This window comes from Trematomus bernacchii, unplaced genomic scaffold, assembly GCF_902827165.1.
Source record: "Trematomus bernacchii unplaced genomic scaffold, fTreBer1.1, whole genome shotgun sequence".
Lineage (NCBI taxonomy): Eukaryota > Metazoa > Chordata > Actinopteri > Perciformes > Nototheniidae > Trematomus > Trematomus bernacchii.
Window position 1 is genome coordinate 3,353,020 of NW_022987582.1, and position 17,399 is coordinate 3,370,418.

At 43.4% G+C, this 17,399-nt stretch overlaps 1 protein-coding gene across 1 annotated transcript in view; it reads left to right on the forward strand.

Annotated features, from left to right (window-relative positions):
* The first annotated feature begins 250 nt into the window (after nucleotides 1-250).
* LOC117480234 (G patch domain-containing protein 8) overlaps nucleotides 251-17,399 on the forward strand; it is a 32,158-nt gene continuing 15,009 nt past the window's right edge. Inside the window, exons 1-2 of the mRNA XM_034127481.1 lie at nucleotides 251-639; nucleotides 780-1,077. Coding sequence (XP_033983372.1) covers nucleotides 925-1,077 — 153 coding nt within the window. The 5' untranslated portion in view covers nucleotides 251-639; nucleotides 780-924. The remainder of the gene's footprint in view (nucleotides 640-779; nucleotides 1,078-17,399) is intronic.

The window sequence follows — 17,399 nt, forward strand, 5'->3', positions numbered from 1 at the left end:
GTGTGTGTGTGTGTGTGTGTGTGTGTGTGTGTGTGTGTGTGTGTGTGTGTGTGTGTGTGTGTGTGTGTGTGTGTGTGTGTGTGTGTGTGTGTGTGTGTGTGTGTGTGTGTGTGTTCCTTGAGAAGGAAGCTGAACCACTTCAGCCTGCGCAGCCCAATAATAACTACATGACTGCTCTGGGTGAATGGACCGTCTCTTCCACCTCGAACCGCTGGAATAGTATATTCACTAGACGGGTGATTTTAAACCTCTATCGTGAAAATAGGGAGAGAAAGGGGTTCAGATGTTCCCCCTTTCTTTCCTCTTCGACGTAAAGCAGAGACGCACCTGCGAGAGTGCCTGCTCCGGCTGTCTTCGCTGAGAAGCCCAATTGGGGTGCTGCTGCTGCCGCTGCTGTCGCTGCTGCTTGGCTCAGGCTGCACACACTTTACAGACTGGACCAGTGGACTGGGAAAAAGACAGAAAAAGAAAGAGGGGAGAGCAGGGTGAGCCACGGAGAGGGGGGGGAAGGTGAGAGAGTGCGTGAAACAGAGATTGGATGAATTCCTCTCCTCCTCTGGCACTCCACAGGCGCTCTTTCATTTATCTGAGCCCGACCGACGACAGCATGCCAAGCGCAGACTCCAGCGACACAACTCGGTCAGTATAACATTCCTGTCTCTCAGACTGTCTCTGTTTTCTCTGTTAGTTTTTAGTTCACTCTCTCTCAGTCGCACGCACATCACATAAGCAGGCATGTCTTCTCCCACTTTACACATTGTCTTCTTTTTTAAATGCAGCCACCGACTTCCCAATAAAGGACAGGAGTGAGACTTCCACCGTTGCAGCGGCTCCTGCACAACATCCGTGCAGGACACTACTTTGAGGACATCCGGGACACTGCCGACACGAGGACCCGACGCAGAGAAAGAGGGACCATCGTATATGAGCCCAAAGCCCCGCGAGGCCCCTGGGATGGCGGGCAGTGCATGTTACTACCTGGTTATCAGCTCCACACACCTGAGCAATGGACACTTTCGGCGCGTTAAGGGAGTCTTCAGAGGACCGCTGTGTCCAACCGCAGCCAGTGATTCCCCGGTAGGAAAACACGCAGGTCTTGATAGATTCACCTAGGTGTGTGTGTGTGTGTGTGTGTGTGTGTGTGTGTGTGTGTGTGTGTGTGTGTGTGTGTGTGTGTGTGTGTGTGTGTGTGTGTAGTTTAGAAATAGTTTGAGTCCTTCATTGAGCTCGAGCTAATTGCTGCCACTTGTATTTACTTTTTCTTGTGACTTATTCATCACATGATGTTGTAATAGGATGTTTCTCACAAGTATGGGAAGACCAAAAGAGTGTTTGTAAGTGTGTAAACACTGTGTGCAGGATATAAGAAAACAACAGCCTATAGCAGCCCCAGTGGCACTGTCATCTACTGAGGAGGCGGATAAAAGAGGTGGATATTTTTACAAGTTGTGATCCTTTTCTTTTCCTGAGCCATGAAGGAAAGATTTATATTTTGGAGACAGTTAGATGTGGATATTTTAAACAGAGGAGAAATTGGGTATCCAACCATGAAGCAATTGTCCCCCCATGCCTTCTTCTCCTTCTCACGGCTATGGGAATTAAACGAATCAAATTACATTAGTGATTTCAGGAGGAGATGAGTCGCCCAGCCGAATATAGCACAAATTACCTGGGGAGTATTTGTTGTGTGTGTGTGGGGGTGCGTGTGTGTGTGTGTGTGTGTGTGTGTGTGTGTGTGTGTGTGTGTGTGTGTGTGTGTGTGTGTGTGTGTGTGTGTGTGTGTGTGTGTGTGTGTGTGTGTGTGTGTGTGTGTGTGTTGTGGTGTGTGTGTGTGTGTGGTGTGTGTGTGTGTGGTGCGGGAGAGACCTGCCTAGCGTGGTGGGGTAACTCCCTAACCTTTCCCTGGTGCCTGTGGTTCCTTTGAGCCACCAAACTGGCTTTCAGTTTGTGTACACTTAATACCTGTGTATTTTTGTGTCTGTGCACTTGCAGAGACAAAGAAACAGTGTATGACAAAGAGAGAGAGAGAGAGAGAGAGAGAGAGAGAGAGAGAGAGAGAGAGAGAGAGAGAGAGAGAGAGAGAGAGAGAGAATAAAAAAGGGAGTAGCAGGGCAAATGACAGTAGATGTAAATATGAACATGATATGTTGGACTTTGTGAATTAGTGTGTGTTTGTGTGTGTGTGTGTAGATTCAGGAGCTGCTTGGAGGGTCTCTGGTAATCACACATTATTCATGAGCTCTTAATGTGAGACGAGACAAACTGGCAGAGCTGATGACAAGTTTGATGAGAAAGGAGGAAAGGAGCAGCTGGTATGTGTGTATGAGTGTGTCTATGTGAGTGTGTGTGCGCGTGTTCATACTCAAGTCATTACCAGTCTGTCATGTTCGGCCTGCGCTCACTATGTGATGGGAATGAGCGAACAGTTTTGCGCAGACACAGTCAGGCTGGCAGAGATGCAAAGAGTCATATTAAAAAATATATAGGCATTGGAACTTTTGCAGATGTTAAATACACACATTGTTTCCAGATGGAATACAAAAATACCAGTAAAATATATAATTACTGCACACACTCTATACAGTATGCATAAATCAACATGTCTACAAATTAGGGATCCCCTTCTAATTTGTTATAATGTGAATCATCGGTCTCAGAGCCCCCTTCATTTCTGTGTAGAATCAAAAGTTGATTTGTTATTGCGCCTGCAACAAGTTTAGTCTTGTCTCAGAAGCATGTCCAATTTGTCATAAAAAGTCTAATTTGGATGCTCTTGAAGTGTACTGTCTAAAACACATCCATATCTTAGACCGATGAAGGCATTTGCCTACTTTTCAGGCAGACACTAATTTCTGTTCAGTTTATCATGTTATGACAATTCATTTGAAGAGACTTGACACTTAGATGAGATAAGCAATCTATTACCAACCACATCTATCAGATTTACAGTGTAGTTACAATGATGGCGGAGTATCTAATCAAAGTACATTTAAAATGCAAGCAAACATTTTAGAAACATACTAATTACTATTTCTTAAGAAATAAGTTAAAGGTAGGTAAGTTTGAGAAACCGGCTCGAGATACACTTTTTGTTATATTCCATGGAATGCTCTTAACATCCCGATAGCAATGAATATCTTAAGTGCTTTGACAAAAAATCCATTAAAAAATGTCATCTGTGGAAGCCGTAATACTGTAAAAAGCACGACCAATCATTTTAGCCGGCCCGGCTGAAATAACTGGATGGCCTACCTGCCTGTCAGCCTTCCATCTGTGCACAAACTTATCTCGTGCCCTCATTGGTCATGTGCGCGTTCGTGTGTGTTGGAGGAGGGGCTCTGTAAGGAAGTGGCAGATATTTTCCGGCTGTGTATTTTCAAATTCTAGCGCACTCGAGCTGGTTTCTCCAAAATTACCTACCCTACCTTTAAGTTCTGAATGGTCTCATGTATAATTTTTTTATACAAGCAGGGAATAGCTTGATGGTGCGCGCAAGTGTTAGTGAAAAAAATCTAAACAATTCAAGCAACATCATGGACAGCGGTGATTCAGAAGATTCGCTTTTAACAAAAATATCCAGATCCTAGCCTGCCCTCTGCTGAAGTGTCCCTGATCAAAACATTCAATCCATATCAGCTTCAAGGTATTAGACAAGGGAAAGTAAAATAGAAATAGAAATGTTGAGTATGTATTTTTCCCTCCATACTGCAAGCTTTCCATAACAAGTGTCATTCATGATAGGACGGACCTCATTCACCTCCAACTCCATGACCTAAATAATAAAGATGGATCTACATGTGGTAAGCTTTAGATACTGGAAAACGCTGGCTAAGTATGTATTGAAGGTCGGGAAAAAAAAAGATGTGCTTTTCAGATTTATCTATATTAGTTTAGACATGGGCCAATTTATGGGCCTGTCAGCATGATAAACAGGCAGCACTTGTGGTCAAGTATCAAAAGTGACCTCTTGTGTTAGATGAAAAAAAAGTCCTTCATCCAAGAGCGGGGGAGTTGAGCACATCTCGTCAAGACTGTGAGACATGCTGAGCAAAATGTTTCACTCCTGTCCGTTCTGTTGTAGAGGACGCGGCGCCAGCCAGAACAACAGCTAGTTGCTCTTTGATTTAGCTGAGATCAGGGGAGTACAAAGGATATCACAACTGGGATTTGTCAGGGGTATCTTTTTGCGTCTTCTCTTTGATAAGGCGTTGCAGCATTACGAAAACAGTGGGTGCTTAGGAGTGGTAAAGAACAGACGTCTAGACTCACAGCCTCCTTTTTCCCTCCACAACAAATCTCCCGTGTTTGTTAAGAGTGCTGTGCTTTGTTGTTTGGTTAGCTTCCCTCTGGAGTTCTGTGGTATGTCTTGATTAAGATTTTACTCATTACTACTTCATCATCACTAATTATTCATTGTTAAACGTCTCTCGGACGTGTTTCAATTTGTGTTCCCGTATGTATATTAGTGCTTCATCACCATTGGTGGGTCATTCTTCCAACTCTCATTCACATGTATTTTCTTCTTGGATTCAGCATAGGGAGAGAGACGACAGGAGAGTGCAGAGAGGACAGGTTCAGCCTTAAAGATCTCCTATCATGCTATTTTTATGCATATATTATGGGTCTCACATATATCAAAATATATCAAAACATGTGTTTTGCTCAAAATACCAAACAGATCACCCATTCTAGCCATCCCTCATACCCCTCTATTTTAGCCCTGTTAGAGAAGTGCTGATTCTGGGTCCTTAGCTTTTTTACACATACTCTCTCCAGTACAGGTTAGCTCTGTTAGCGATGCTTGCTAATGTAAACAAAGACCATATTACGTTACTTATAGGGCCGCGGGTGCAAAGCCAGTCAACATTTCCGATATTACGTCATATCGGCAGCAAATCTGGATCACCTCCGTGGTACCCCCGTGTTTAGACATTTGGGTTTGGAGGAAAAGAGAGAGGGTTTTGTTTTCTGACACTTTGTGAGTTCCCTGACACACCGGGGACGCATATTTATATACAAGACATAAAAAAGAGCATTTTGCATGAAAGGAGACCTTTAATGCATCATACTTCATACAAACAGATCCAAACTGAGTATTCATTGCTGTCCCATGTCCAGAAAACCTCCGATCCACTTTCCTCTGTCTCCAAACGCCTCCCTCTGTGAATATTATAGCCTTGTGTGTGCATACTTAGCACATCTTCTGAGGACCACTTTGATGTATATTTCACTGCCATTCCACAAAACAGATGAATCGCAGGCCATACAGCAGTGTCAAAGTGAGTGTGAATGTGCCGCTGTGTGTGTGTGTGGCACCGCATTTGCACCCTTGTGTTTTCATTGATTCCGCAGGGAGCTGAACAGTGTTTATGTAAATGAGGTGGCATTTAAACATATGCCCTGAACAATTATCTTGAAACAAGTATTTAGCAGCACAAAAACACGGCCATGTTTGGATTGAGTCAAGTACTTAGCTGCAGATATTAAGCCATCATGAGGGGACAGAGGTGAGATGAGCCAACTGGCTCACCATTTGGCTTGCCAGTTGGCTCATGCTATAAATGCGATACCAAGGAATCATTGTGCGCTGTTAATGATGATCATAATAATAAGTGAAACACACTCACCATCAAAGAACTCCCGGGGGACCAACAAGCTGGTTATAGCATCTTGACATTTATGGAGTTCAACTCATTTCAGAAAGAAAGTTAAATGTTAAATGTTAGTTTTGGATAAAAAAGGTGTTTGCGACACAGGCTTAAAAGCTGCTCTAGAGTTATTGAGTCTTAGATCGTCAGAAAAGCTATTTAAGAGTCAACGCCCCTGATGCTGCAGTCCCTCAAAATCATTCGTAGAGTGTAATGTGGAGGCACACACACACGCACACACACGCACACGCACACACACAGGCACACACACAGGCACACACTGAGTCAGCCATCAGGCCCTAGTGGAACCGTTTGAGAGTGAGCAGGTGAGTGCTGCTGAATACTAAAGTCCTGTATGACTGGACCATTCCTGCTGACCACTGCAAAGTGCTCCCACTGATCACCGCTAATGTCTTTCATCACAGTTTACACTCAACACTCCGGATAGAGTGTGTGCTTGGGTGTGTGTTGGGGAGAAGGGGGGATAATTGGGACGGATGGGTGAGATAGGATGACGAGAAAGAGGAGGGTAAAGGGGGAGAGTCAGACAGTTGGCATTGATTTGAACACTCTCTAAAGCCTTTATTGACATTTCATTTAGCTAATTAATCCATCAGTCCTTTATAGCATAATATCTACTTGATAACCAGCAGGGTTCCCCAGAGGATATCTCTACCCTGTTGCCTGAGTATTTTCTGACTTTTCAAAACTTATTTTCAGCTTACGTTGATCGTTGTCTCTTTTCTATTTTACCAGCTCAGTTTCCTCCCTGTTTATCTGTGCTGGGTTATATAACTTGTAAATGAACCCGTTGTTTGAGGTGACATAACCTGCCAGTCTCTGAACAACAGCGCAGCACGCCCTCAGGACAGATGGACAAGAGGGAGTCGCGGGATGTGATACGAGCGCATTCATCTCTGCATAGCTGTGCTTCTGCTCGAGTGTGCTCGCTAGTGCTTGTTCACCTCTGTGATGAAGATGATCTTTATTCAATTTAATGACAACTGACTCACTCTTAATCTGTGTGTTTTGACCTGCTGCTTACAAACAACCCTGAATTGCAGGATTTCAAGTTACAAATTGTATCAATCAAATAATGGAGGATGTTTCCACAGAGGACTTGCGTTTTCGCACATTTACACCCTTTCATTTAGACTTAAAGTTCTGTTGAGAACCTATATTATGAATTGGAAGCATTTATTTATTTGTGTTTGGGTCTGATGCCTGAGAGCTAAAATCGGCTACCGCGGTATAAAAACATGCACGTCTGTGCTGCAAAGCTGACCTGTATGAGCTCTGAGTGGGTGTGTGTGAGCACATTTGAAGAGTAGTGTAGGCTGAGAGTGTTCCATAATCGTTTGTCTGCTTCTGTTGATTTAACATGTTCATCATAATGTTTGTAAAGTGCATTCTGGTGTTAAATGCTATGTATGTTGTGTTTGACACTCAAGTTATCATACACCGCTGCATGTGGCAAGCGGACACAACAGATGGCCAACCTCTCATTTTGTATATTACCTCGGGACAGATGTTTGTCTGTGTGGTCATTAGTGATCGCAGCATTAGATAATTACCTGGAGACACACCAGCACGTAAACACACACACTCACATACAATTAGTGAGTGTTTGATAATTAGAGGATATTTGATGCACCATCTGGAAAAGCAGCACAGGTAGAAACTGAAAGACACGCTCAAATCAAGATGATTTGCACAGAAACCTCAATCATAGTTACAAAACGAATATCATGTTCCCCCCCCTCCCAAAAAAATGGCGGATAGCAAGACGAAAGGTGTTGGGTAAAGAGATGAAAGCGTTTCATTAGAATGTCATGTCTCATTCAAGGTTTGGTTTTTATTTTCCTGGACTCTGCATCCTCTGTCTCTGCCTTCTTTTAATCATTTGCCACTGCCTGTCTGTCTCTTCCTCCATCCATTTCTCTAGGCGCTACCTTTGCTCCACACCGCCCCCCACTCCCCTCCCTCCCTGACACTCCTTTTATCTCCCTCTCCTATTGCTTTTCGTCTCATCTCTCCAGCCCATTCATTTTTTAGCAGGTCAATGGTTCAACTGTTTAGGCCTTTGAATCTTTGTGTGTGTGTGTGTGTGTGTGTGTGTGTGTGTGTGTGTGTGTGTGTGTGTGTGTGTGTGTGTGGGTGTACAGTATCCCCATATAGGAATGTGTGTGTTCAGGCAACAGAGGTTTTATTGCAGTAGCAATATTGCAGAAAAATCCTTGAAGGAATGAAAGAAAAGAGAGGACGTGCTTTATTTGCTGGTCAGTATTTCTGTTCTTCAATAACCTGCAAGCTGGCTGCTTCTTATTCTGCTGCTCTACCTGGATGTATGCTTCTGTGCTACTGTAGGAACAGATGTGGGGATACAATTATAGCTCCATTAAATCCCAGTGCGTACTGTATGTGCCTGCATGCACATGTGGGTGTGCACGTTACACATATTTGCACCTGTGTGCTTGAATGCCTGTGTGTGTCTCCACCGCTGACACACCGGGCCGGGGTTAAGAGCAGCTCAGACAAATTAATTATCTCTTCTCTGGAGGAGATGACTCACTGAAAGAGAGGCTGTGAACCAGCACCTCATGGTTGAGCAGAAGCCCAGGAATGATTCCCGGCCTAGCAGAGACCGAAGGGCCTCCTTCTGAATAAAGAAACTCGGATTTCATCCTCAGCTTGATGTTCAGAGCATAATTTCTTCCCACTTTTCATGCGAGTAAGGCCAAATGTATGATTATAACTACGACTGAAAGAAGTCGAGAGGCATGTTGCATTTATAGATCAAAGTGGCGGAGGAATTTTAATGCATAAATTGTTGACATAGGATCAAAGCTTTCATGTTCGGGATTGCACAGAATAGGCTGTTCTGCTGCTAAATACACCGATACACTAACGCAGAAGGCTTCAAGTGATAGAGAGAAACTGAGATAATGATTTGAAACCTAATATACTGTAAAGGGGACCTATCATGCAAAATGCACTTTTGTACGTCTTTTATACATAAATATGTGTCCCTGGTGTGTCAGGGAACTCAGGCAGCGTCAGAAAATAAAACCCTCTCTCTTTTCCTCTGTACCCAAATCTCTAAAAACGGGGCTACAACGGAGCTGATCCAGATTTGCGTCCGATATGACGTAATATCGGAAATGTAGGCTGGCTTTACACCCACGGCCCTATCAGAAACGTTGCTATCAGAAACAATGCCCGACTGTTTTGGACGTAATATGGTCGGTGTTTACATTAGCATCGCTAACACTCAGAGCTAACCTGTACTGCACAGAGCATGTGTGTGAAGAAGCAGGAAATAAAAAGGAACTCACCTTGTGGTACAACCGGCAAGAGAGAAAGCCTTTGAGCTCCATACTGTTTCAGAAACAGTCCTTGATAATCCATGATATGGCGTTTCATCACCGCAGTATTTAGTTTAGACAGTAGCTGCCGGGTCCCGCACGAGCTCAGCCCCCTCCTTTTTTTTATAATTTTTTTTTAAAGCTTTATACCCCAAATCAGCACTTTTGAAACAGGAAGTGAAATAGAGGGATATGAGGCATGGCTAGAATGGGTGATCTGTTTGGTATTTTGAGCAAAACACTTCATAGACATGTTTTTAATATATTTGTATATATCTGAGACCTATGCTATTGCCTACAAATAGCATGATAGGGGCACTTTAATACATTTGTTTGCCTGGCAATTTGTGGGTTATAGTGGCATTTGAATGTCTACTGTCTAGAAACAATGAGGATTTATTTTTTGTTGTCACAAGGGTACTTGGTTTTATAATAAATCTTTGACATTGAGGCACTTCAGAATCTTATTCAGTCAATAATTATATGATATAATGTCAGTGCAAGCAGTTGGGCTTTGATGGATCTCATTGGGAGGCTTTCATGTTTCTGCTGTCTCAGCTACAGCCTCTTACCCCTGACCTTTTTACCTTTTCCATTTGACCTTGGACAGACAGCCCTGGGGGAAAAATAAGTGCTGAAAAGGTCAATGTTAGGGTCAAGGATTCAGAGAGATGAAAAGGGCATTATTGAGCTATTATGTTATGATATCTCTGTGTGCCTGGGAATATACTGCTTCTACATGCGCAACACAGTACAAAGTCCTTATACATACAGAAAGGCAAACCAAAAAAAACGAGCACAAGCAGGGCAAAAATTCATGTAGTATTATAATAACACCGTGTGTGCTCTCATGTTTGTTCATTCTGGTGTGCTCTCATGTTTATTTATCAAAGCAGATAGGACCTACTAGGACATTCTGATAGCACAGGGTCAGTCATGCATCAGTAACAATGCATCAAATTATATCAGACTTACCTCCACCAGCAGCGCAAGCCATGATGCAGACACTAATAATTCATGCTGTTTGCCTCAACCAGCTTTCACATCAGCCATGATGCAGACAAAAACCCACCACAATTATCATGAACAGCAGCATTTCTGTGTTTAGCAGATTGGAGATGCCAGGCGCTGAGCTTAGCGCTGTGCAGAAATGTCCTGGCTGCGCGCCGCCAGGATGGCAGGATCACAGTGGTCTGCAAGCAGCCCCCAGCTTCCAGCCACCAGGCCTTGGCTACCTCCTTTATGTGGGCAGGGTGCCTGTTTCCTCTGTGTGTCTGTTTGTGTATGTAGGTTTGGTGTGATTGTGTTTGTGCGTGTCTGCATGAGTCATGAGTTGGGGCCTTCTTACCCTTGCTGTGAGGTATATTCTTACCCTGTGGTACGGGATTAGTCACAACACTGAATGGGAAGAAATGGAGACAGCAGCAAGGGAAAAGAGGGAAAGGAGAGAAGAGAAGAGGAGATGACAGGAGAGCAGAAAAGCAGAGATGATAAGAGGGGAAAGGAAACCCCAAAAAGATAAAAAGGAACATGTGGGTGGATGTTGTGAGTGCATGTATGCCTGCATGCCATGGGTATTCATCAATTTCCCTAAGATTCTCTACTTTTCCTCTGCCATAAAGCCCAGAAGCAAGAAGTGAACACAAACTCCGTAAGATCTCTCTGCCTCTTTTTGTTTCTCTCTGTCAGTCCTTCAACGTAACTCTTTTTTTCTCCATGTAAAGTTAGCTCTGTGTTTGTGTGTGTTTATGTTTGTGTGTTTGTATGTGTGCGTGTGTGTTTGGAATACATATGCAAAACGTCTTTCGTCTAGTAAAGGAAACGAGTTTAATGTGAGGTCCTGAGGATGTGGAACATATTGTCTTTCACCGCTGAGTGTGCAGGTGTTACAGCTGCCAAGTGCTTGCCGTGAACAGCATAAGCCCCGTTATAAATTCTGTCCTTGCAGCTCAAGTTAACTTCCAGGTATGACAAAAATGTGTGTTTTTGGAAAGGCTTTTAAAAGAGCGATGCACTTCACAGAGCAAGCCAAAAATCAATGAACTTTATGTGTGTGCCTGCATGTGGGTGTGTGTTTGTGTTTATGTGCGAGCGTGTGAAAAATAGCAGCGTGTGATTTATGTAAATGAGTGTCATCGGCCGAGGAGGAGGCAGAATTCCCAGGCCTGATGAGTAGCTTAATGATTCATCAGCCTGGCTGAGGCAGGCATCAATAATGGATGACAGAGTGGGTCATGCAGGATTGCTCGCCCCTTGATTAAAGTGCTCCACAGCTAAACGCCTCACTTCCTCCCTCTTCTCACCCTACCTTCCGCGAGCATAAATACAGAAATGTGCAGTACATGCAGACCCCCTCTGACACGCACACACTTGCAAACATGGTCAAACACACACACCTCTTCCACAATCTCTTCCCTCAAAGCCTTATGTCATCTCACCTCTCACATGCTTAATAAGCTCTCATCCCTTCTTCATCTCCTCACTCTGCTCCTTTGGTCTTAATCCAATCACGACAAGTGAAAGAGGGAGAGAAAGGGGGAGAGAGAGGCAGTGGGAGAGCGGGAGAAGGGGAAAGAAGGAGCCGGTAAAGCGTGGGAGAAAGGAAGAGAAAGCCACAAATGAATGCTTTATAATTTGTCTGTACAGAAATGGAACCTTTTTCTCTGGAGATAAGACAGCAACATAAATGTTCTTTCTCTCCCCTTTCACACAGAGTGGAGGGAGTCATTTTCTCTCTGTCTCTCTTTTTAAGCTGTATGTGGGTGTTGGTGTGACAGGACAAATCTCTGTCTATTAGGAGACATAAACCTCTAAACCCCGAGCTACACGGCCATACATACTAATGCAGCCATACAGAGGGCTGGATAGAAGTTGGGAATGATAGCGAGGAAACACGGAGAAAGGAGAACCGAGAGACGGAGGGAGGTAAAGCAGGATGTTGAAAGCAGAGAGAGTCCTGGCGGGATTTCAATCCCCGGCCAGCATAGGGTCTTAACTGCTACACAATCTTTGAGTACAGCAAAACAGCTTTTCCAAAGCCGGACTGACGCACACAACAGAGTTCAGTGAGTTTGTATGTATGGCTGCGATCATGTCGTACCGAACTGTTAATTCCAGCCTTCTGGTCTGTTGTATCATTAGCCATCCATGCACTCATACTCTAATGTGCCAAAGAGATCACTCACTCCTATTGGCTACTCTCATGTCATCCCCTGATATCAATGAGCCTCACAGAGCGGACATACACACACACAAAAGCTCAGCCGTGCTTCAAAGCTTTCAACGAAACTGCAATCATAAATGCCTGAAAGACAGCAATCATTCGTCAATTCATCGACAGCAGCAACCCATCACTCGCCCTCAGCCATCCGCACTCCCCCTCCCAATCATCTGGAAGTTTCTGAGTTGGCGAGAATTAGCTGAGCGTTACAAATGCAGTGTGTAATCTGCGATCATATTAATCCTGTTCTTTAAATCTGTCACTTCCCAAACTGATTACCTTCATCTTCTTAACTTGTTTTCCACTCTGATCTGTATCATCACACTCTGACAGATTACAGTCCCAGCTTGATCACTTTTACAGAGCCGCAATCCTCTTTGAGGCAGTCAATCAGCCGCCTTGTCTGGACTGACAGATAGAATCTGTACATTATGTGTGCTTGATGTGCACCAATTTAACAACACTTTATATCTAGTTATACATGCAGGGTTTTCAATTGTGTCTGCAATCGAAATGTCAAGAGTGTATGGTCCATATCATTCAATTTTTCTCCCAGCTGTTAGAGGTAATCATTTAATGCTGGAGTTGACATTTAGCAAGAGAGGAGAGAAGCCTGAAAGGCTCATAGATGAAAGGATATACTACATACCTGACAGGGGCTTTTAATGCATGAAAGAGGAAAGAAGACAATAGAACAAATATCTGAACTCAAATGGAATGAGAGGAGAGGGTGAAAGATAAGAAATCAGATTAGCTATCGAGCCATCCCAGTCCCTTTTTATGTCATCTTCACCTGTGAGGGGAGCTGTGGAGAGATTATCAAAGAGGTGCAGGGAAAACAGACTGCATAGCATAGCATCGTATATCTTTTGAAGATATATGTAACACATTTCAAAGACTAAGAGTAAAGTTAACCTCTCTATCCTTCAAACCTACTGTCCTTTGTCTTCCTGTAATTGGTTTATGATGTATTCCTTAATGTGCACAAAGAGAAAGAGAAAATAAACCTTGTCTTTTCAAAGAAACAAATGCAAGTCTCTGCTGAGCACAGTGAGTGAGGGGTATGATCATAAAAATACATTAAAAGACACAGAGGAGACCACAGTTGTAGAACGGCAGGGTATTTTAGGAATTTGGCATACACGCATTCATGCATTTGTGCTACGGTCTTGTTCCTCCCAAGTCCCAACACACATTTTATTCGCAAAACAGCTGGAAAGAAACTATGGGTCATGTTTGTTCAAGTGGATAAAATCTCTTAAGATGTCCCCTGCTTTCTTTTTTGTCTGAAAGCGATGTTCTGCCCCACTGAATCAGTTTAACTTCTCACAAGCCAAAAGCTGAGCTCACACTGTAATCACAATGACATGAACACAAAAAGATTGAGATAGGATGGCGAGGATGTTGAGAGGTGGGGAGATTTTAAATGTGGCAGAGAAAAGAATTGATCAATGATAAATTGCATGAATAACTCTTTGAAAACAACGGAGCCTTGTTGAATAAGGAGGATATTATAGACTGTGTAAGGAGGAGATAGAGGGAAGGAAGGCGGAGGGTGGACAGATCAGCACAGGAGCTCTTTGGCCTTGCATTGTGATGGACAACGAATTACATTTTGATCGCTCTCTGAGTGATCGTTTGGTCGGGCCTTGTGACTAATCATAGATTTATGACTTCAACAGGAGGCCGGTATGATTTGTTCATGCCTCAAGCTTCCTGCTGTTGCCCCAGACAAAAGCAGAACAGTATTTTTGAGGCTTTTGAAAAACTTTCTTTCATATTTCTTTACCTTCCTTTATATTTGGATGTGATATCTCCCACGGTGCATGGGGGCAGGGGGGTATCCTGTGGCTTTTCTTTTATATGTGTTTTAGCTCGAAAAATCTATAAGCAGCATTGATGCCTATTTTTTAAGAGCAGGTTTATTTTTACACAGTACTGAAAACTGAGTGCACATACTGCAGTGACTTTCTAGGCAGTACCACACTGTTTTTATTTGGATGTGCTTTGTTTACAAGTTTAAAGTGACTTAAACCTTTAATTGTATCTGAGTGTGTTAACATTCATATTGAGTGCACAATGTAAAACATTTGTTATATCGTACATTTGGGGACAGTGCAGCAGGGCAATGATCCTTTTAGTCGACCAAATCAGTCATTTGATGTCCATCCACCTACATATCCTCAACAATTGTAAAATGTCTTGGCTCTAGATATATTATAAGGAAAACCCTGATGGTGTCATCAAGGTAATCACTGATTGGACCTGAAACATTAAGCAAATAACAGAAAGCCATGTTTGCGAATAGGGGTGTATAGAGTTTAAAAGATTTAGGATTATACGGGGAAGGAAGTATCATAGAGAGCACCTTATTGGGTGGCATTGTGGGAAATTAGGAATCAAGTCAGGACATTTCAGCCTCTGCTCTACCAATAATGACCCAGGGTGTTTCTCAATCGCGAGTACGCTTGCTTGGTAGCACATGTCTGCCGAGCATCTTGCTTCAGAAGCGAGGCAAGAATACTTCCTGGCATTCGGAAAACAAAGGGTGTTTCTCAATCGCGAGTAAAGCTGCTTCAGAGCCACTATTTTCAAGCATACTACGTCATCGAGTGCCCGCCGAAGTACTGTTCCAATCTCCAGCATACTTGGAAATCTACCGAGCCCGGCGTACTCCGTTGGAGAAGAAATATCGAGGCCTGCACATGAGTAGACTCCGCGGTCTTAAATCCCCACAATGCTTTGCGCACGGACCAATTTCCCCAAATCTGTGGCGGAAGATGTAAGGCGGGGCCTCTCATATGACGCACACCTGCACACTTGCTAGCGTGTTCCACTCTTTCGTTGTCCGTAATGCCAGGAAGTATTCTTGACTCGCTTCTGAATGCAAGATGCTCGCTCAGACATGTGCTACCAAGCAAGCGTACTCGCGATTGAGAAACACCCAAAGAGTGGAATCACGCTAGCAAGTGGCAGGTGTGCGTCATATGAGAGGCCCCGCCTTACATCTTCCGCCCACAGATTTTGGGGGAAATTGGTCCGTGCGCAAAGCATTGTGGGATTTAAGACCGCGGAGTCTACTCATGTGCAGCCTCGATATTTCTCCAAACGGAGTACGCCGGGCTCGGTAGATTTCCAAGTATGCTGGAGATTGGAACAGTACTTCGGCGGCACTCGATGACGTAGTATGCTTGAAATAGTGGCTCTGGAGCAGTTTTACTCGCGATTGAGAAACACCCCAAGTCTGTTTCTTGCAAGCCTCCCAATTTCATGAAATTGCCATATTAAATCATTGGAGTACCGGCTATGAAGCTATAGGGTGGCACTTTAACTCTTGGTCATTGTCCCATTTCAAATGCCATTTACAAGAGAATAGTCATTGTCCCAAAGTGGAGAAATTATAAGTGGCAAACCAGATTAAATGTAAACAAAACATATTTGACAAAGGATGCAGACTGTCAGTGTAAGGAACAAATCCATGGAGAGGCAATACTCATTTCCACGAGACAACAAAGGGCACAGGGCAAATTAGCAAATATAATCTCTTCATCATTTATTCATTCAGTTTGTTTGTCTTGCATGCTGCTCAATTTAAAAGGTCAGAGGGATACATAACATTTGGTTATATATTGACCAAGATACAAAGGGAAGGAAGAGACAAATGCTGGTGAATCATAGTGTAGAAGCCGCTTCTTAAGATAGCATACAAATAAACATGAGTCACGACACACCTGACCCTCACTATGGGAAACACTTTCTGTGTATATGCTGGTAATCTTGTATTGCGAGTCATTTTAGCATGTGAACTAGTTGCTGGCAGTGTGTACGATGACGTAGCTAACTGGTACTAACACATCTGTTCTTTTGGCTGAAAGAAAAACTTTGACTCTATCTATGGTCATTAAACACATCTGCGGTTTTGGCTATGGTTGTTCAATGTGCTTGTTTTGGCCATACTTCTAACTGGCTTTAATGATCTGAAGCAACCAAAGACACACAGAGACAAACACTATCAGTTTCAAAATAGACAAAAACTGGGATGTACTTGCAGACGCACACACATCCGTTGAATAAATGGGTGGGTACTGGCCAGAGAGGCATAATAAAGGCAGTCAAGGGAGATGCATTAGGGCTACAAATATCAGCTCATTAACACTCAGCTATCCTGTCTGGCAGTCATTGTTTGTGCGTGTGTGTGCGTGTGTGTGTGTGCGCAGTAGTGTGTCTGTCGCAGAGATCTACAGGTCATTACAGTAACAAGCGACTTAGCCCTCAGGTCAGTTGTCATTAGCTACAGACGAATGGGCATAAATCAACAGGGCAAGGCCAGACTCTCTCCACTTGTGCATGTGTTAATACATATGTGTCTGACTGGAGAACATCCCAGGAATATTTTAGAGAGGAGGGCAGAGCGGGAGACAAACAGACTTGCTGAATTATCTTTTACGACACATGGAATTGTTTCTATTTGTTACAGTGGCCAAGTTAGAGTTATAATTATAGCTTAAGATAATTAAAGACTTAATTGGGCTTGATAAACAGTTATGAATTGTTTATTGAAATGTTCTCACAAGGCACAGTAGCAATTACAAGTTCTCTGAATTCATAAATGTCTCATATTCCCAGTTTGTCTCTAAATCACTCACCTTTCCTTTCATTTTTCTCTCGTCTCCTCTCATATCATCTCTGCTCATCTCCTCTCATCTCGTCTTCTCTCATCTCGTCTCCTCTCCTCTCATCTACTGACTTCTCCTCTCCTATCATCACCTCTCCTATCGTCTCCTCTCCCCTCATCTCGTCTCCTCTCCTCTCATCTACTGACTTCTCCTCTCCTATCATCACCTCTCCTATCGTCTCCTCTCCCCTCATCTCGTCTCCTCTCCTCTCATCTACTGACTTCTCCTCTCCTATCATCACCTCTCCTATCGTCTCCTCTCCTCTCATCTCGTCTCCTCTCATCTCCTCTCCTTCTTAAAGGGTAAAAAGAGAGAGAAAATTCAGAGTCAGAAAAAGAGAGGACACTTCAATCATTAGATACCAAACTTTACCATCTTAATACAAATTCTAAAGACAGATGGCCCTGATATTTTGGAGAGGCCTTGGACTATCTTAATATTGCCTTGCGAAAAGCCACCTTACAGCATTGAGAGAACACTTAATGCTCCT